This window comes from Oncorhynchus mykiss, chromosome 23, assembly GCF_013265735.2.
Source record: "Oncorhynchus mykiss isolate Arlee chromosome 23, USDA_OmykA_1.1, whole genome shotgun sequence".
Lineage (NCBI taxonomy): Eukaryota > Metazoa > Chordata > Actinopteri > Salmoniformes > Salmonidae > Oncorhynchus > Oncorhynchus mykiss.
This window is the reverse complement of record NC_048587.1, coordinates 33440095-33461302: the sequence shown is the minus strand read 5'-3', so window position 1 is coordinate 33461302 and position 21208 is coordinate 33440095. Positions and strand designations below refer to the sequence as shown.

The 21208-nt window shown below is 40.4% G+C and overlaps 1 protein-coding gene across 3 annotated transcripts in view; it reads left to right on the top strand.

Annotated features, from left to right (window-relative positions):
• hhat (hedgehog acyltransferase) overlaps nt 1–19345 on the top strand; it is a 108473-nt gene extending 89128 nt beyond the window's left edge. For all 3 annotated transcript variants that reach the window (XM_036960260.1, XM_036960258.1, XM_036960259.1), the window contains one exon: nt 17316–19345. In XM_036960260.1, coding sequence (XP_036816155.1) covers nt 17316–17401 — 86 coding nt within the window. In that variant the 3' untranslated portion in view covers nt 17402–19345. The remainder of the gene's footprint in view (nt 1–17315) is intronic.
• Nucleotides 19346–21208: the final 1863 nt, after the last annotated feature.

Here is a 21208-nt window from a genome sequence, read left to right as displayed (position 1 = left end):
GAAGCATAGGAACTGAGAAGTGGTCTGTGGTCCCCACCTGCAGAACCACTCCTTTATTGTGGGGTGTCTTGCTAAATGCCTATAATTTCCACCTGTTGTCTATTCCATTTGCACAACCGCATGTGACATTTATTGTCAATCAGTGTTGCTTCCTAAGTGGACAGTTTGATTTCACAGAAGTGTGATTGACTTGGAGTTACATTGTGTTGTTTAAGTGTTCCCTTTATTTTTTTGAGCAGTGTACATAGACATGGAATCACTGGTCACTTTAATAATGTTAACATACTGCTTTACTCATCTCATATGTATATATATTTTTCTATTCTAAAGCTACTCCAACATTGCTCGTCCTAGTATTTATATACAGTTGAAGTCGGAAGTTTACATACATCTTAGCCAAATACATTTAAACTCAGTTTTTCACAATTCCTGACATTTAATCCTAGTAAAAATGTCCTGTCTTAGGTCAGTTAGGACCACCACTTTATTGTAAGAATGTGAAATGTCAGAATAATAGTAGGGAGAATTATTTATTTCAGCTTTTGTTTCTTTCATCACATTCCCAGTGGGTCAGAAGTTTACATACACTCAATTAGTATTCAGTAGCATTGCCTTTAAATTGCTTATCTTGGGTCAAACGTTTCAGGTAGCCCTCCTGCAGCAAAGCACTACCACAATATGATGCTGCCACCCCCGTGCTTCACGGTTGGGATGGTGTTCTTCGGCTTGCAAGCCTCCCCCTTTTTCCTCCAAACATAATGATGGTCATTATGGCCAAACCGTTCTATTGTTTTTTTATCAGACGAGGACATTTCTCCAAAAAGTACTATCTTTGTATTTTGCAGTTACAAACCGTAGTCTGGCTTTTTTATGGTGGTTTTGGAGCAGTGGCTTCTTCCTTGCTGAGCGGCCTTTCAGGTTATGTCGATATAGGACTCATTTTACTGTGGATATAGATACTTTTGTACCTGTTTTCTCCAGCATCTTCACAAGGTCATTTTCTGTTGTTCTGGGATTGTTTTGCACTTTTCACACCAAAGTACGTTAATCACTAGGAGACAGAACACGTCTCCTTCCTGAGCGGTATGATGGCTGCGTGGTCCCATGGTGTTTATACTTGCATACTATTGTTTGTACAGATGAACGTGGTACCCTCAGGCGTTTTGGAAATTGCGCTCAAGGATGAACCAGACTTGTGGAGGTCTACAATTTATTTTATGAGGTCTTGGCTGATTTCTTTTGATTTTCCCATGATGTCAAGCATAGAGGCACAGAGTTTGAATGTAGGCCTTGAAATACATCCACAGGTACACCTCCAATTGACTCAAATAATGTCAATTAGCCTATCAGAAGCTTCTAAAGCCATGACATCATTTTCTGGGATTTTCCAAGCTGTTTAAAGGCACAGTCAATTTAATGTATGTTAAATTCTCCAACCTAAGTGTATGTAAACTTCTGACTTCAACTGTACATCCTAATTCCATTATTTTACTTTTAGATTTGTGTGTTGTGAATTGTTAGATATTACTGTGCTGTTGGAGCTAGGAACACTAGCATTTCACTAGACCTGCAAAAACATCTGCTAAATATATGTATGTGACCAATGCAATTTAATTATATTTTTTTGTGTTATTTGTAACCCTCATCTTCTGTTTTCAGGAAGATGTATAGTCACATACAGTCCGTTTGAACAACGGATATAGGCTATAACACATTTGTCACAGGTTTATTTTTATATACGCTGGGTATTATCATGTGGTGCACTTGGACAAGAGAGAAAAGGTTTGAGAGGCCGCTAAAACCAATTTACACCTTCAATTCTAGATGTTATTTCTCTCTTTAACTTAATCATATCAGCAGTCTCAATTTTAGATTCCAGCTACTATCTTTTTAATTAAAGTCTAATCTCCCCCTGACTGTGAGAGCAAACAAAAAAAACTTATCCTCTTACCTCATTAGCTAAAATAACACAAATTTTGCACTCAAGGTTCTATTTTAGATTGAGTGTCTGTCCTCAATAATTTCTTTGTTAAGTAGTTTTCTCCCTTTCCAGAGACCGACATGGAGGAGAGCTTAGATCTTGGAGCAACTTCACCCTCACCTACAGTACATGCCTGCTGAATTTCAAATCAACCCCCCTAGCTCAACACCTAGGAGTGTGTGTGTATATATCTAAACCAAATGGTAATAGCTTTATCTTGGCTTCTGACTTAGTGGAAATCCTATATTGTCTGGGTCATCATACTATATTTCTTCTACCTATCTAACCCTCTCAGATCTACATGGCCTTTCCTGGAAAATGCTGTTCCTGGTATACTAAATAGGCATGTGAGTTTTCTCCCTGAACAGACTGGCCTCATTTTGGCTGGCTTGAGTAAGCTGCTTCACTAACACGCGTTCACAGAGCACAGCACTCATTTCCCTATGGGCTGCTCTATTTCTCTCTCTCTTTAAGAAGTGAAACTAAGACCGTGGCTCCTGAACATAGTTTGATCCCTCCGTTCTCTGCTGCATTGTTAGAGCTGCTCTCGATTTGGAAGGGAAAGAAACTAGCATGATAGTGTATTGTATTGGCGGGTGAATGCCTTTCCTGGACTGTCTGTCTTACCTGCCAAGCAATTTCCTCAATCCTCTATGGCATTAATTTTTATTTGGGGGAGGGGGAATATTTCATTTTTGGGGAGCTTGATACTAAACTCAGCAAAAAAAGAAACTGTCACTGTCAACTGCTTTTATTTTCAGCAAACTTAACATGTGTAAATATTTGTATGAACATAACAAGATTCAACAACTGAGACATGGCTAGAGATGTGAGTCTGTATGTTGGCAGCAGCCACTCAATGTTAGTGATGGCTGTTTAACAGTGTGATGACCTTGAGATAGAAGCTGTTTTTCAGTCTCTCGGTCCCAGCTTTGATGCACCTGTACTGACCTCGCCTTCTGGATGATAGCGGGGTGAACAGGCAGTGGCTCGAGTGGTTGTTGTACTTGATGATATTTTTGGCCCTCCTGTGACATCAGGTGGTGTAGGTGTCCTGAAGGGCAGGTAGTTTAACCCCGGTGATGTGGTGTGCAGACCTCAATACCCTCTGGAGAGCCTTACGGTTGTGGGCGGAGCAGTTGCCCTACCAGGCGGTGATACAGCCCGACAGGATGCTCTCGATTGTGCATCTGTAAAAGTTTGAGTGTTTTTGGTGACAAGCCAAATTTCTTCAGCCTCCTGAGGTTGAGGCGCTACTACGCCACCTTCACCACGCTGTATGTGTGGGTGGACCATTTCAAGTTTGTCCGTTATGTGTACGCCGAGGAACTTAACTTTCCACCTTCTCCACTACTGTCCCGTCGATGTGGATAGGGGGCTGCTCCCTCTGCTGTTTCCTGAAGTCCACGATCATCTCCTTTGTTTTGTTGACATTGAGTGTGAGGTTATTTTCCTGACACCACACTCCGAGGGCCCTCACCTCCTCCCTGTAGGCCGTCTTGTTGTTGTTGGTAATCGAGCCTACCACTGTAGTGTCGTCTGCAAACTTGATATTTGAGTTGGAGGCGTGCATGGCCACGCAGTCATGGGTGAACAGGGAGTACAGGAGAGGGCTGAGAACACACCCATGTGGGGCCCCAGTGTTGAGGATCAACTTGGTGGAGATTTACCACCTGGGGGCGGCCCGTCAGGAAGTCCAGGACCCAGTTGCACAGGGCGGGTCGAGACCCAGGGTCTCAACCTTAATGACGAGTTTGGAGGGTACTATGGCGTTAAATGCTGAGCTGTAGTCGATGAACAGCAAAGCGAACAGCTACGGTTGATCGGATGTTTACATACACATAGGTTGGAGTTCTTAACTTGTTTTTCAACCACTCCACAAAATTCTTGTTAACAAACTATAGTTTTGGCAAGTCGGTTAGGACATCTACTTTGTGCATGACACAAGTCATTTTTCCAACAATTGTTTACAGACAGATTATTTCACTTATAATTCACTATCACAATTCCAGTGGGTCAGAAGTTTACATACACTAAGTTGACTGTGCCTTTAAACAGCTTGGAAAATTCCAGAAAATGATGTCATGGCTTTAGAACCCTCTGATAGGCATCATTTGAGTCAATTGGAAGTGTACCTATAGATGTATTTCAAGGCCTACCTGCCTCTATGCTTGACATCATGGAAAAATCTAAAGAAATCAGCCAATACCTCTTAAAATAAATTGTAGACCTCCACAACGTACTTTGGTGTGAGAAGTGCAAATCAATGCCAGAACAACAGCAAATAACCTTGTGAAGATGTTGGAGGAAACCGGTACAAAAGTATCTATATACACAGTAAAATGAGACATATATCGACATAACCTGAAAGGCCGCTCAGTAAGGAAGAAGCCACTGCTCCAAAACCGCCATAAAAAAGCCAGACTACGGTTTGCAACTGCACATGGTGACACAGATAGTACTTTTTTGGACAATGTCCTCTGGTCTGATGAAACAAAAATAGAACTGTTTGGCCATAATGACCATTATTTTTGGAGGAAAAAAGGGGAAGCTTGCAAGCCGAAGAACACCATCCCAAACGTGAAGCACAGGGGTGGGAGCATCATGTTGTGGGGGTGCTTTGCTGCAGGAGGGACTGGTGCACTTCACTAAATAGATGGCTTCATGAGGTAGGACAATTATGTGTATATATTGACGCAACATCTCAAGACATCAGTCAGGAAGTTAAAGCTTGGTCGCAAATGGGTCTTCCAAATGGACAATGACCCCAAGCATACTTCCAAATTTGTTGCAAAATGGCTTAAGAACAACAAAGTCAAAGTATTGGAGTGGCCATCACAAAGCTCTGACTTCAATCTTGTAGAAAATGTGTGGGCAGAACTGAAAAAGTGTGTGCGAGCAAGGAGGCCTACAAACGTGCCTCAGATACACCAGCTATGTCAGGAGGAATGGGCCAAAATCCACCCAACCTATTGTGGGAAGCTTGTGGAAGGCTACCCAACCTTTTTGACCCAAGTTAAACAATTTAAAGGCAATGCTGCCAAATACTAATTGAGTGTATGTAGACTTCTGACCCACTGGGAATGTGATGAAAGAAACAAAAGCTGAAATAAATAATTCTCTCTACTATTATTCTGACATTTCACATTCTTAACTTCTTGCTGATCAGTGGGACGCTACCGTCCCACCTGGCCAACATCCGGTGAAATTGCAGAGCGCCAAATTCAAATTAAATGACTAAATATTAAACTTTCATGAAAGTTGCGACACAAAAGTCAGAAATGGCGATATAATATATGCCTTTGAAGATCTTCTTCTGTTGGCACTCCAAAAGGTCCCAATTACATTACAAATGGTCCTTTTGTTCGATAAACTCCTTCTTTATATCCATAACTCTGTTTAGCTTGCACGCTTCAGTCAATAATACACTTGTTTTCCCTCCTTCAAAATGCATACAAAATTAATCCCAAACGTTACCAATAAACTTATCCAAACAAGTCAATCAACGTTTATAATCAAACCTGAGGTACCCAAATACGCGAATAAATGATCAAATTTAAGACGGAGAATCGTTATTGTCTTTACCGGAAAAAATACCAAAGAAAGTGCTCTCATTCACACGCTTGGAAACACTACAGCCAAAATGGGAGCCACCTAGAAAAACTACAATTTCTGGCTCATTTTTCCAAAAACCAGCCTGAAACTCTTTCTAAAGACTGTTGACATTTAGTGGAAGTCCTAGGAACTGCAATCGGGCACAATTTCACCCTATTATAAAAGTGCCAGCCATTGAAATCAGTGGTAGGATGAATTTTATTTTTTTGTGATGGTTTGTCCTCGAGGTTTTGCCTGCCATTTCAGTTCTGTTATACTCACAGACATTATTGTAACAGTTTTAGAAACATTAGTGTTTTCTATTCAAATCTATCAATGATATGCAAATCCTAGCTTCTGGGCCTGAGTAGCAGGTAGTTTGGGCACTCTTTTCATCCGGATGTCAAAATACCGCCCCCTAACCCAAAGAAGTTAAAATAAAGTTGTCATCCTAACTGACCTAAGACAGGGAAATTTTACTAGGATTAAGTGTCAGGAATTGTGAACTGAGTTTATTGTATTTGGCTAAGGTGTATGTGAACTTCCAACTTCAACTGTACATGCTACATTTAGACGAGGTGTAAAGGTCTGAACTCTCTAGGGAAAGTCATGTATCAGATTCATTCTTGTCTGTCAGGGGAGCAGATCTCAAACTTGATAGGGTGCCTCCCCCCCACACACACACACTTACAGTGCCTTGCGAAAGTATTCGGCCCCCTTGAACTTTGCGACCTTTTGCCACATTTCAGGCTTCAAACATAAAGATATAAAACTGTATTTGAAGAATCAACAACAAGTGGGACACAATCATGAAGTGGAACGACATTTATTGGATATTTCAAACTTTTTTAACAAATCAAAAACTGAAAAATTGGGCGTGCAAAATTATTCAGCCCCCCCTGTCTAAGATATTGGTTCCCAATTGGGAATCAACCCTCCCACGTTCAGCTGAAACGGTGGCGCATGGAACGCAAAAATATTCTTACAAATATTTAACCTCCACACATTAACAAGTCCAATAGCTCAAATGAAAGATAAACACCTTGTTCATCTAGATTCAGATTTCAGATTTCTAAAATGTTTTACGGCGAAAACATAGCACATATATATATATGTCAAACCACCACCAGACACAGCTCATTTGAATAGCCAAAACATGCAATCAACAAACGCAGGATTAAAAAATAAATCGTTCACTAACCTTTTGAAAATCTTCATCAGATGACAGTAATAGGACATGTTACACAGTACTTTTTTTTTTTTTTTTCAATAATATGCCATTTATATCCATAGATGTCCATTTACAGTGAGTTCACGTTCAGAAATTACTCAAAAATGCCCGCAGGAAATCTAGGTAGCGCGGCAAGATAACGTAAATAGACATCATTAACTTTGACTAAATATACATGTTCTACATATAGTTAGAAAGATACACTGCTTCTTTATGCAACCGCTTTGTTAGATTTATTTTTAACGTTACAGAAATCGCACACTATTCAATATGCTGAGACGGCGCTCAGATACAAGCTACATTTCTACGTAATGTTGGAGTCAACAGAAACACAGATTTAAGGATAAATATTCCCTTACCTTCGATGGTCTTCGTTCAGAATGTTCTGGAAGGCTTCATACTTACCCAATACATCGTTTGGTTTCAAGTCTTGCGTCTTTGTATTAGCTACTGCTAATAACATCAGCTGAAATGCACCCAAAACGTCCTCTGGTCCGGAAAAGTTGCGCATCAAAACTTCAAAATTACATATTATATGTCGACTAAACAGGTCAAACTAAGTGCAGAAGCAAGCTTTATGATGTTTTAGACACACAAAACAAACTTCAATTCAATCGGCCATCGTCTGCCCTTCTCTTGAGTGCTGGAACAAAGGAATGGCTGGGACCAATTCGCGCCACTACGCACAGCCTATTTTCTCGTGGCACGCACTAATTTCACTCCCATAGGGTCAATTCTTGCGGGATTTGAACGATTCAAAGCTCTACTGAAAGAGGACATCTAGCGGAAGAGATAGAAAGTCTCCCTAGAATCATAACTGGTTGGGAAGGGTGGGGGCGATGACGTCAAAGTTGCTCCAACTTTCATGACCACAAAAACTAGTTTGGAAGAATGTGAGTTCTGCTATACTTACAGACATAATTCCAACGGTTTTAGAAGCTTTAGAGTGTTTTCTATCCAATAATAATTTTTATATGCATATATTAGCAATTTTTGACAGATTTTTTTTTCAGTTTACTAGGGGTACCCAATCTCTCCAAAGGGGGCATATGTCTGCCATATCCTTAACAGGTTTTAAGTTAATACTTTGTAGCGCCACCTTTTGCTGCGATTACAGCTGTAAGTCGCTTGGGGTATGTCTCTATCAGTTTTGCACATCGAGAGACTGACATTTTTTCCCATTCCTCCTTGCAAAACAGCTCGAGCTCAGTGAGGTTGGATGGAGAGCATTTGTGAACAGCAGTTTTCAGTTCTTTCCACAGATTCTCGATTGGATTCAGGTCTGGACTTTGACTTGGCCATTCTAACACCTGGATATGTTTATTTTTGAACCATTCCATTGTAGATTTTGCTTTATGTTTTGGATCATTGTCTTGTTGGAAGACAAATCTCCGTCCCAGTCTCAGGTCTTTTGCAGACTCCATCAGGTTTTCTTCCAGAATGGTCCTGTATTTGGCTCCATCCATCTTCCCATCAATTTTAACCATCTTCCCTGTCCCTGCTGAAGAAAAGCAGGCCCAAACCATGATGCTGCCACCACCATGTTTGACAGTGGGGATGGTGTGTTCAGCTGTGTTGCTTTTACGCCAAACATAACGTTTTGCATTGTTGCCAAAAAGTTCAATTTTGGTTTCATCTGACCAGAGCACCTTCTTCCACATGTTTGGTGTGTCTCCCAGGTGGCTTGTGGCAAACTTTAAACGACACTTTTTATGGATATCTTTAAGAAATGGCTTTCTTCTTGCCACTCTTCCATAAAGGCCAGATTTGTGCAATATACGACTGATTGTTGTCCTATGAACAGAGTCTCCCACCTCAGCTGTAGATCTCTGCAGTTCATCCAGAGTGATCATGGGCCTCTTGGCTGCATCTCTGATCAGTCTTCTCCTTGTATGTGCTGAAAGTTTAGAGGGACAGCCAGGTCTTGGTAGATTTGCAGTGGTCTGATACTCCTTCCATTTCAATATTATCGCTTGCACAGTGCTCCTTGGGATGTTTAAAGCTTGGGAAATCTTTTTGTATCCAAATCCGGCTTTAAACTTCTTCACAACAGTATCTCGGACCTGCCTGGTGTGTTCCTTGTTCTTCATGATGCTCTCTGCTCTTTTTAACGGACCTCTGAGACTATCACAGTGCAGGTGCATTTATAAGGAGACTTGATTACACACAGGTGGATTGTATTTATCATCATTAGTCATTTAGGTCAACATTGGATCATTCAGAGATCCTCACTGAACTTCTGGAGAGAGTTTGCTGCACTGAAAGTAAAGGGGCTGAATAATTTTGCACGCCCAATTTTTCAGTTTTTGATTTGTTAAAAAAGTTTGAAATATCCAATAAATGTCGTTCCACTTCATGATTGTGTCCCACTTGTTGTTGATTCTTCACAAAAAAATACAGTTTTATATCTTTATGTTTGAAGCCTGAAATGTGGCAAAAGTTCGCAAAGTTCAAGGGGGCCGAATACTTTCGCAAGGCACTGTATGTTCTTATATATTTACCGATTTTAAATCATTGATTTTAGAAAAAACATGTCTGTAAGTGGCCATCTCTAAAGTCCTTACATTTCCTTAATCAATCTATCTTAATCCTAAATCATCACAGATGTCCTATATTCCTGTTAGATTTAATACTATTTAAAAAACCTCCTAATAGTTCAACAGAGTCTAAACAAATGCTAACCATATCAAAATCCTTCCTACACTTACAAGCTCGTTCATTCAGGGATCCTCAGTATTCTAGCTTACAATAACATGAATTTAATATATGTTGCATAGTGTGGAATACCTTATCTACAGTAATTTATCACCCCTATTTATTCTCAATGATAAATATAATTATTTTCTGTTGTAATATCAAATCCATAATAGCCAATTCAAAAACTTCACAGGTAATATTGTAAATCAGAATCCTGAAACACTTTATCTTCAGTGATTCAAACAATAATTCTAAACCCCTAACTAAAACTCCATTATAATTAATATACCTTAAAATGAGTAACCCAACTGACCACAAATTCAATATACAAATGGCTCTCCCCCGGGGCTGATCAGACCCCAAAAGATAGCCATGATAAGGTCAATAGGTCATGCCACCCTTTTATAGTCATGTTCCATACTACCTTAGACATATTAAAGAACCCTTTATCCTTAAAATAAAAATAATTCACTTGTGTAATTAAAACTCATAAAATAAAAACTCATAAAGTTCCATATGTGAGCGTGCCTCTTTAAAATACCTTTGCACTAAAACAAATAGTCCTAACAAATGTTTTATGTGTATATATTTGCAAACCTTGATGAATAAACAAAACTTCCAGGCCTTTTTCAATTTGGTCGTTTATGGCCGCTATCTCACCCACTCTCCCCAAGATTATAATCCCAGGAAACATCTAAAAGTGAGACACCTAAACCTAAATTTTTCCAGAAGAACACAACCCGCCTAACTAGCATTCACTATGCTACTTCGATTCAGAAACTCAAAAGTGAACTATAAACCTAATGATAATTCCCCTTTGACTCAAATCATTAATCATAAGTTTTAAGCAACGTCTATGTATATGTTTACTTAAATGAACATGCTACCCTTAGATACAATTAACCTGATAACATTATTATCCAATGTATCACTTTTTCCCTCTGCCGCAAATGTCGTACATTTCTCAGTGTAAGAAATCCGTCATTTAATCCCAGATATTTAATAAAAATGCAATCGCATTCTCCCATGGCTCCTTCAACTTACATATTTTAGATAACTTCCATCCGTCCCGGAATAAGGAATCCTACTTAAACACACCAGAATACAATATTTAACTAAGTTAAATCAATCCCTAAAATTGACCATAACCAGTAACCAAATAAACAAACCACTTATATCAGCAAAAAAACGAACTATACAAAAGCTCACTACTATAATGCTTCAGATGACAAAATAACTCAGAGACTCACGTTTACATCTGCTAGTTCCTCAAGAAAAAAAACAACTTGCCCCTGTTACAGATGTCTACGTATCAGGGGAAAAGCTCAAATAACCAAATCCAACCTAGATCATTTCCCGAAACATATGCTTATGCTTATGTTTTTCTATAGAGGTTGCTTTTCAACGTTAATACCCTAACATTGTTCCGCATAATGGAAACAGTGCTCAAATTCACTGGCGTTACATAAACAATCAAACCAGGAGTCAATAACCATCAGAATCCATTATCACGATGTTTTACGATTCAGACATCCAGTCTCCCTTTCTCATAGCCTAATACAGTCCAAATAAACGCCACAAATCTGATGTTCACCTAGCGAATCAGCTGCTAGTTTTTAGCATCTTTCCTGACTATCCTGACGACTCACAAACTACTTTTTAAAATTGTATTTTGAAATTTTTATCAACTTCTGAAAAGTGACTCAAAACAGTAATGCACGCATTTTCCTTCTAAAAGACAAACAATTTTCTCCGTTACACCCAGTCACAACATAATTTCCGTGGCGACAAAAGTGCCTTGCGAGTGATGTCATCAACAAGCGCTCAACCTCGACCCTATCCGCAACGACTTTCAATGAATTGTAAATAATTGTTGGCTGTCTGCAGCAACAGTAGTACGGGTTCGATAAACCAAACCTAATTTATCACATCTGTTCAAATCTTGAATTATAATTTACAACACCAACCAATATCTCTAAATTCGCTAATTTTATAAAAACATTTCGATGGGCATAAATCGTAATTGTCTCTTCGTTATTAAATATAATTAATTTTGATTTAAGTAACTGTCTTGTCTTTGACTTAGAATTTTAATTACGACTCTATTCCCAATACGTTATTCACTTGTCTAATTAAAACTCCTAATAATCCGGATGTGAGTGTACCCCTTTAAGATATCTTGTCTCTGGGAACAGGGAAATCCCCTTAACCCAAACTTTTACTACAACAACGAAACCTAATAATTATGATAATCCCTTCACATCATTCGTTTTAAATCCCTCGATGTTTCATGTAACTCATTCGGTCTATCTTCAAATTGTCGTCCCAAAATATTTTATACACTGCCATACACTCAAACCACTGTGATAAACGTGCACTGTCCCTTTAAGATAAGACATTTACTTGTTTCCCGTAATGAAAACAGATAGTGTTTTTAGAATACGTTAACTTCTTGTTCGAATTCACTGGCGTTACCTAACCAAAAATCAATACTCGGGAAAACAATCACAACTTTTTACGATTAAACTATTCTTACCTATTTTATAGTCCAAAGTGTTGGACTATATAGCCCCATTGAATGCCTAGCAATTCCGTTGCTAGCTGTAGCATCTTTTCAGACTATCCTTACGATACTTAGCTCCTTTTTAAAAAAATGTATTTTGAAAAGTAACTCTAAGCTATAATGCATGCATTTTCCCTCTAAATGCCACAACCCATTTTCTCTGTTTAAATTTATCGTATGTCCGTCGATTCATAAAAATATAACATCCTGGTTATCGTATCTCTCCGTTATTCCCTACATTTAACTTTAGGTGACTTTCTCTTCTATAATACATTTATTTAGATGCGACTCCCATCTAAATACATTATTCTAGCAGATCATTTTGGGCAAAATAGCGTATTACATCGAAATTGTCTCGCCATTATTTTTAATGACTACTTTTTTCAATTCAATCTAAAACCACATATTAAACGTTCAGTTCATATATTATACAAACACTAGCGACCGTATTTTTTCAGGCAAAACATAAAAATAGATGAATTACAATCTAAAATCAATTTTAGTTAACCGCCTCGGCCGGGAACCGAACCCTGGACTGCAGTTTGTAAGACTGCTACGCTCACCACTATACCACCAACACTATGGAACTAACTGAGATTCTCCGCAAATAGACCCATTTTACAGTTGCCTGTATTTGTAACTTCGGCCTCTGGACAACAGAAAATAGCCCTAATTTAACAACCCAAAGTTTTCCCTCAGTTAGGATTCTCATTAATCTCACTCTCTTTGTATCTGACCCTTCTTTTTTTTTTTTACCCGATTGTCGCCTCTGACCTTCCCCTCAGTTAAATTACAACATTGGTGGTGATGTTTGCAGGGAGTGTTACACTCCCGGGCGAAATGTCCAATTACGTTACAATTTTAAAAAATTATATTTTTCTTTTGACTCACATTATCCACTTTTCTCGACTTTATTCCCTTTTCTAACTCTATTATACCTCCCTCGGCTTCAGCAGGATTCACATATATGGGTGGTAATTTCGCAGGTAGCTCCTGCAGCCGTATTCTCACAACCACTATTTCATCGACTGGACTACCTCTGTATTCTTGGTATAATCGAGAAGGATATAGTTTGTTACCCTCACCTCCACCCAATTGGTTAACTTTTTCATCTACGGGAGCGGAGGGCAGCGCATCTTGACTCTTCTTAGATTTACTACTATCTGCTCCTCCCACTCTCTTTTTTGCTTCTGAAAGCCAAACTCTGGCTGTGTATAACCCCTGTTTATTCTGCTTTTTCACATTTTTTCCCACATTCCTTATGTTCCACTGTTTTATAAGTGATTCCAGCTTTTCTACATTTAGACAGCCATCAAAATCATATTTCTTTCTCCATCTTAGACCAAAATCAATGTTTCTCTTGTCTCTCTGTTTCATATAACGCTCGTCTCCCGTTAGTTCCGGCACTTCCTTTGAGGAATTTCCACCCATCCTTAATCCTTACCGTTACTAGTAGCTATGGTATTTAATCACTTATCTATGCCTTTCTATATTTAATTTTACCTCCTATGTGAGTGTATTTCTATGAATCTGCTATTTACCGTTACTTAGTTACTTTAATTGCTTTTCTGTCTGACTATTTGTGTCTCTCTTTAATGATAATCAGTATGTATTTCTCCTTCCTGGAAACCACGTCTATAGATGACTTTTGATCGGACATTACATTTCACCCGTAGGATATTCTCCTTGGGACTTTCAACGTTAATATCTCATATCTCACTACTCTAGACTAAGTTACCCTGTCCTCCCCGTAGATATTAATTTATTTTAGCACTGTACAGGCTCAATTATTCTGTTCGCCTAGAATTACCCTGCCTTCTCACCAAGCCTAATTTATCCTCACCTGTTTTATATATATCTATCTGCTACTTCTTCATAGTCAGACTACTTCCCATATACAGATAGACTACTCAGGTTCAAACTTTATTTAGGTATGTTTTTTGAATTAATGGTATCCTATTTGTACGGAACAAGTGTCCTAATTCCCCAATGCGTACTATATCTCTCCTTAATAACATTCCGGCTTGCAAAACCAGGATTTATTAAGCTCTAGTTTATTTATGGTAGTGCACCTTACCACAGGTCAATTTCAGACCTGTTTCCTTCCTATCGATTTTGGTTAAAAGAAACCCGTTGTATTTGTTCATATTCAAGCACCTAACATTGATTAAATCCAAACTCCTTTATAACATTTAATCAAAAAATATCCTAAATAATCCCTCCCAAATTTGAGAATAAAGGCTACTGACCGGCTGCCGACTGGGAAAAGCACTGTTCGTTTGGATCTAGTCACCGTACCTGTCGTCTGGGGTGAATATCGGCCTGTTTTTTAACCTCAATTCAGAGGCCAGGTCTTAAATAACGGGACCAGACCCGCTCGTGCACGATTTTTCCGGCGTACGACCTCCAGATGGCAGAGACGGGTATTTTAGATCCCGGTTCGGAGGACCAATTGTTAAAGGAATTAAATTGCTCTATGTTTTAATACCCAATTAAAATGAAACACTCTGTCAATTCATAAGGATTTTTAAGACCCTTATTCTATAATAATGGACAGAGCCCAGTCTTAAAGTCAATCAGCAGAATTTATTCACGAGAGTACTGAACACGATACAGTTTACCACAGGTTATAAACTGAAAATGACGTCATTAGTTCCAGTACCAACCCGTCTCTTCTCCCACCCTGGTACAAAGGCAGTATCTCAAGCCTCCCCACATCGTCTCCCTACCAATTTAATATAATTTATGAGCCAAGGTCTTCTTGTGTAGATAAGCATTCTAGCCAGTCTGAAGATATCGTTCATTCATTTCTACCAAGGAACAGACAGTCATTGTTCTAACTCTTGACCACATTTACACACATTATATTCAGCACTGGGATCAAGAAAGAAAACTCATACATATACAGCAACATAATAGTATTCTGATTAGTACATATACAGTAACATAATAGTATTCGGATTAGTCAGTCCTGATTGAAATGTATACATAATTAGTCATCATTGATAAAAATTCCATTAACAAGTAGAGGGGAGGAATGGGCTGGAGCAGCAAGGTGAGAGGCTGGAGATGAGTCAGAGGAGGTGGAGAGTGGAAGGAGGTGTCTGTGAGCAAGGACAGACATTTTGAGAACCTTGACTGCTTGTGTAATACACTGCTTGTGTATTTATCTTCAAAATATTCTTATACACTTTTGGCATTCTCTCAACCAGCTTCATGAGGTAGTCACCTGGAATGCATTTCAATTATCAGGTGTGCCTTGTGGAATTTATTTCCTTAATGTGTTTGAGCCAATCAGTTGTATTGTGACATGGTAGGGGTGGTATGGAGAAGATTTGGTGAAAGACCAAGTCCGTATTATGGCAAGAACAGCTCAAATAACTAAAGACAAATGACAGTCTATCATTACTTTAAGACGTGAAGGTCAGTCAATCCGGAAAATGTCAACAGTTTCTTCAAGTGCAGCTGCAAAAACCATAAAGCGCTATGATGAAACTGGCTGTCATGAGGACCGCCACAGGAAAGGAAGACCCAGAGTTACCTCTGCTGCAGAGGATAAGGATCATTAGTTAACTGCAGACCAAATAAATGCTCAAAGTTCAAGGAACAAACACATCTCAACATCAACTGTTCGGAGCAGACTGCGTGAATCAGGCCTTCATGGTTGAATTTCTGCAAAGAACCACTACTAAAGGACACCAATAAGAAAAAGGAACTTGCTTGGGCCATGAAACACGAGCAATGGACGTTAGACCGGTGGAAATCTGTCCTTTGGTCTGATGAGTACAAATTTGAGATTTGAGACGCAGAGTAGGTGATCTCTGCATGTGTGGTTCCCACCGTGAAGCATGGAGGAAGTGGTGTGGGGATGCTTTGCTGGGGACACTGTCTGTGATTTATTTAGAATTCAAGGCACACTTAACCAGCATAGTTACCACAGCATTCTGTTTATACACCATCCAGTTTGTGCTTAGTGGAACTATCATTTAGATTTTCAACAGGACAATGACCCAACACACCTCCAGGCTGTGTAAGGGCTAAACTTCCCTTTTCAGGACCCTGTCTTTCGAAGATAATTCGTAAAAATCCAAATAACTTCACAGATGTTCATTGTAAAGGGTTTAAACACTGTTTCCCATGCTTGTTCAATGATCCATAAACAGTTAATGAACATGCACCTGTGGAAAGGTCGTTAAGACACTAACAGCTTACAGACGGTAGGCAATTAAGGTCACAGTTATGAAAACTTAGGACACTAAAGAGGCCTTTCTACTGACTCTGAAAAACACCAAAAGAAAGATGTACAGGGTCCCTGCTCATCTGTATGAATGTGCCTTAGGCATGCTGCAAGGAGGCATGAGGACTGAAGATGTGGCCAGGGCAATAAATTGCAATGTCCGTACTGTGAGATGCCTAAGACAGTGCTACAGGAAGACAGGAAGGACAGCTGATCGTCCTCGCAGTGGCAGGATGGCAACAACAACTGCCTGAGTTACACCAGGAACGCACAATCCCTCCATCAGTGCTCAGACTGTCTGCAATAGGCTGAGAGAGGCTGGACTAAGGGCTTGTAGGCCGACACCAGACATCACCGGCAACAACGTCGCCTATGGGTTCAAACCCACCATCGCTGGATTAGATAGGACTGGCATAAAGTGCTCTTCACTGACGAGTCGCGGTTTTGTCTCACCAGGGGTGAGTGATGGTTGGATTCGCATTTATCGTCGAAGGAATGACCCTGTACTCTGAAGCGGGATCGATTTGGAGGTGGAGGGTCCGTCATGGTCTGGGGTGGTGTGTCACAGCATCATCGGACTGTGCCTGTAATGACAACAAGCTATCTCAATTCTATGCGTTACAGGGAAGACATCCTCCTCCCTCATGTGGTTCCCTTCCTGCAGGCTCATCCTGACATGACCCTCCAGCATGATAATGCCACCACGTACAGAACGAGCAGTATGGCTGATTTCCTGCAAGACATGAATGTTAGTGTTCTGCCATGGCCAGCGAAGAGTCCGGATCTCAATCCCATCATTTACAACATTAACAATGTCTACACTGCATTTCTGATCAATTTCATGTTATTTTAATGGACAATTTGTTTGTTTTTTCAAAAACAAGGACATTTCTAAGTGACTCAAAACTTTTGAACGGTAGTGTATGTACTGTGAAATTATGGGTGTACTGTAAACAAGTGAATGTGGATGTGTTGCTGGCATCTAAGGGTGTGTCTCTCTGTCTCTCTCCAGGTTGGTGTACAGTGGCTCCACCCATGTTAGCCTTCCTCTATTGCTTTGCCCAGATCGGACTGGAGTGGGAACACAACCCACCCTAAATCACCAACCCCACAGAGACTGTTGGAAGGGAGGCAGAACTCATCCTAACTCACCAACACACAGTGCTGACTCTGCTATGTGGGGAGAACAACCCACCTTAAACCACCCCACAGTGGACTCGGGTAGCCTAGCAGTTAAGAGCGTTAGGCCAGTAACCAAAAGGTTGCTGGTTCAAATCCTGAGCTGACTAAGTGAAAAATCTCTGTGCCCTTGAGTAAGGCACTTCAACCCTAATTGACCCTGTAAGTTGCTTTGGATAAGAGCATCTGCTAAATGACTTAAATGTAAGTGGACTCTGCCATGTGGTGAGAACAACCCACTGTAACCACCCCGCAGTGCACTCTGCTGTGTGGTGAGAACAACCCACTGTAACCACCCCACAGTGCACTCTGCCATGTGGGGAGAACAACCCACTGTAACCACCCCACAGTGCACTCTGCTCTGTGGGGAGAGCAAACCTGTCCTTTACTACCCACCCACAGTGGGGACTATCAATGAGACCTGCTGAGGAAAACACTGGACCCATGTACGTATGTGACTATAAGAAAGTGACCTACAGTATAAGAAACCTGTCCGCCAAACTACCTGTACCTATGAGAACTGCTGCTTAATATTTGGGTGCATATAGTAAAACGCATATATTGAAAAACAATGGATGCTGTTCAGTGGTAATTTGTTGATAACCTGACAGTGAGGCTTGCAGTATCCAACCTTGGATGTTTTGGATCTGTTTAACCCCAAAATCAGCATTATACATCTCCTGTAATGGAATGGCTGAAAGCACCTCAGTATATTCCATTGACTGTGCTAATCCTGTATCTGTCTCATAGCACTAAAGGGATCAGCAGATCTGTGTCAGTTTAACTAACATGTAGTGTCGGGGGAGAAAACCCTGCTAATTAGACTAGCCTAACACTACTCTGAAAGGGATTTAGGTCACATCCAAAGATGGCATCCTATTCCCTAGCTAGTGCACTACTTTTTACCAGGGGCAATAGGGCTCTGGTCAAATGTAGTGCATCATATAGGGATCTATTTGAGACACAAGCTTAAATGGGTCTTATGACATCCCGAGAATCCAAATATCCAGTCAAGAAGAGAATACGATCTGCAGCGTTAAATCTTAAACAGTTTATGATAAGAAACCCGCCACACAAGCCTTTTCGTGACGGATTACAAGTATAGCAATAATTTCATCACACGTAAAGGTTGCTTCAAAGGGTGCCCCATGTTAGTGTTAGTCATGTAGGCTGTTCTTACTAATAATGTGCTTGTATAGATGCAGTTCGTCACCCAGTGAGCCGGCCCTAATATTTAGGTTGGCAGTGACTGACCTCGGTTCTACATGGGCCATTGTGTGTTCCTCCGTCACTGGATCCCTCACTCCCTTTTTTTTCTCTTTCACTTTGTTTCTATTTCTCTCTGTGTCCGACTGAGTCTCTCTTTTCTCTCTATGTTGATATCTGTATCCATCTCTGTCAGGGAAGAGGGCCCGGTGTCGTGTTAATTGGATGTTAATGTGATGTTTTTATACATAGCGTTCAGTAAATATTCTGCTCCTTCAGGAGGCAGCCAGGCCATGCAGGTGTTATCCAGCTAGATTCAACCCCTTGTCTCTTACCTAACATGATTGGCTGGAATGGAATAAATGGAACGGTATCAAACATATGTAAACCACATGTTTAACTCCGTTCCATTAATTCCATTCTGGCCATTACAATGAGCCTGTCCTCTATAGCTCCTCCCACCAGCCTCCTCTGCTATCACTGTACTATAAGTGTGAGATGATGCATGTGCAAGGGTTTGTTCTTCTACTGTTGATGATGATAGGAGACTGTCCTGTATCTTATCATTGTTATAATGGTGGCTTCACCTATTGACATGGAACTTTGTCTACTTACATTTTTGCCCCTATCGAATAAATAGTTATTTCTTCAACATCACACAATTGTGTTTGAAATGACCATGGTCTCATTTAAATGAAATGAACAACAACAACAAAAACGTCGAAACCAAACAGCCGACGGCTATGTATAAAATATCATTTATTATAAATAGTATTTTACATATCTTTACAAATACTCTCATTTGTGCTTGCAATTACATTTACAGTATCATTACAGGAAACATATGAATATCGTGACATGTGCATAAATCACATTACTGTCCTCATTATATATTTATATTAATGGTTGATCTTTTAGTAACACTTTACTTGAAGGGTAACTGCATAAGCACTTCATTACCCATATACTGCATTCATAAGCAGTACCTTTACTAAATGCTTGTCAACTGTCAACAACAAGTCCTTATGCATGTACCCTTCAAGTGTAACCAATTCTCTCTCTCTCTCTTCACATGACATTAAAGTAGTATGTACATACACAGTGGTACTAGGCAGCTCCCCTGAACTGACCACAAAAATAGTTTTACGTTGTTTAAACGTCTGAAGTAATCATGCTCACATTTTAATGAAATCAACAGAGCATAGCCGCGGGAAGATGAATGGGGGTGGGGGTGCTGAACAGTTTGTTTTGTCCGCACTACAGACAGCTAGTTCGGTCTGCTAATACAGGACTAGTAAAGGCCCAGTGCACTACTTTTGTGTGAGATTATACTTTTGTATTTTTTTTCAGGGGGTGCTGATATGCAACAGAGAATCAATCAGCGTAAAAGGTTTTTTTGGTGCATTACGGGACTTGGGGGTGTGTGGCTGGGAGTCTGGGCCTAGGACTTTAAAAACAAGGTGCGGTACATTATTAGGTTTTACTGACCAGGCTCATGCATGGAAGGGTTGGATCCCAAATGGCACCCTATTCCCTATATAGTGTACTCATTTTTGACCAGGTGACCTATAGGGAATAGAGTGCCATTTGGGATGCACTCAAGGACTAGCTCAATAGCTGGTAGGATCTTTCTCAATTGTCTAAAATGTCCGTCCTCTCCTAGCGTCCTCTCCTTTATCACACTGATCTGAAAGAACTGACCACGTTAAGAGCTTTCCGCCGCCTCCCGGGTGGCGCAGCGGTTAAGGGCGCTGTACTGCAGCGCCAGCTGTGCCACCAGAGGCCCTGGGTTCGCGCACAGGCTCTGTCGTAACCGGCCGCGACCGGGAGGTCTGTGGGGCGACGCACAATTGGCCTAGCGTCGGTTAGGGAGGTTTTGGCCGGTAGGGATATCCTTGTCTCATCGCGCACCAGCGACTCCTGTGGCGGGCCGGGCGCAGTGCACGCCAACCAAGGTTGCCAGGTGCACGGTGTTTCCTCTGACACATTGGTGCGGCTGGCTTCCGGGTTGGATGTGCGCTGTGTTAAGAAGCAGTGCGGCTTGGTTGGGTTGTGTATCGGAGGATGCATGGCTTTCAACCTTCGTCTCTCCCGAGCCCGTACGGGAGTTGTAGCGATGAGACTAAAACAATTGGATACTAAAACAATTGGATACCATGAAAATTGGGGAGAAAAAGGGGTAAACATTTTTTATTAAGTAAAAAAAAAAAAAAGAGCTTCCGCCATATTATTTGAATCTTTCAAGTCTTTTCCAATCAGTGCAGATAAAGTGATATTTTGTTGTTGTGTGCAATCAAGATAGAGCCCCAGATGACTGTCTGGAATTGTGATGCACTCCATCAGGACTCTCTCAATTGTTCTAAACGAACCTCCTCTGTGATATCACCACAAGAAAGACCAACACAGAGGGTTATCCATTAATGCCATGTTACATGTTCCACCAATTATTTTCCAAAAGAGAAAAAAACAGGTGAACTAAGCCAAGAATAAATCACTTTTTACCCTCAAATGTATCAAATA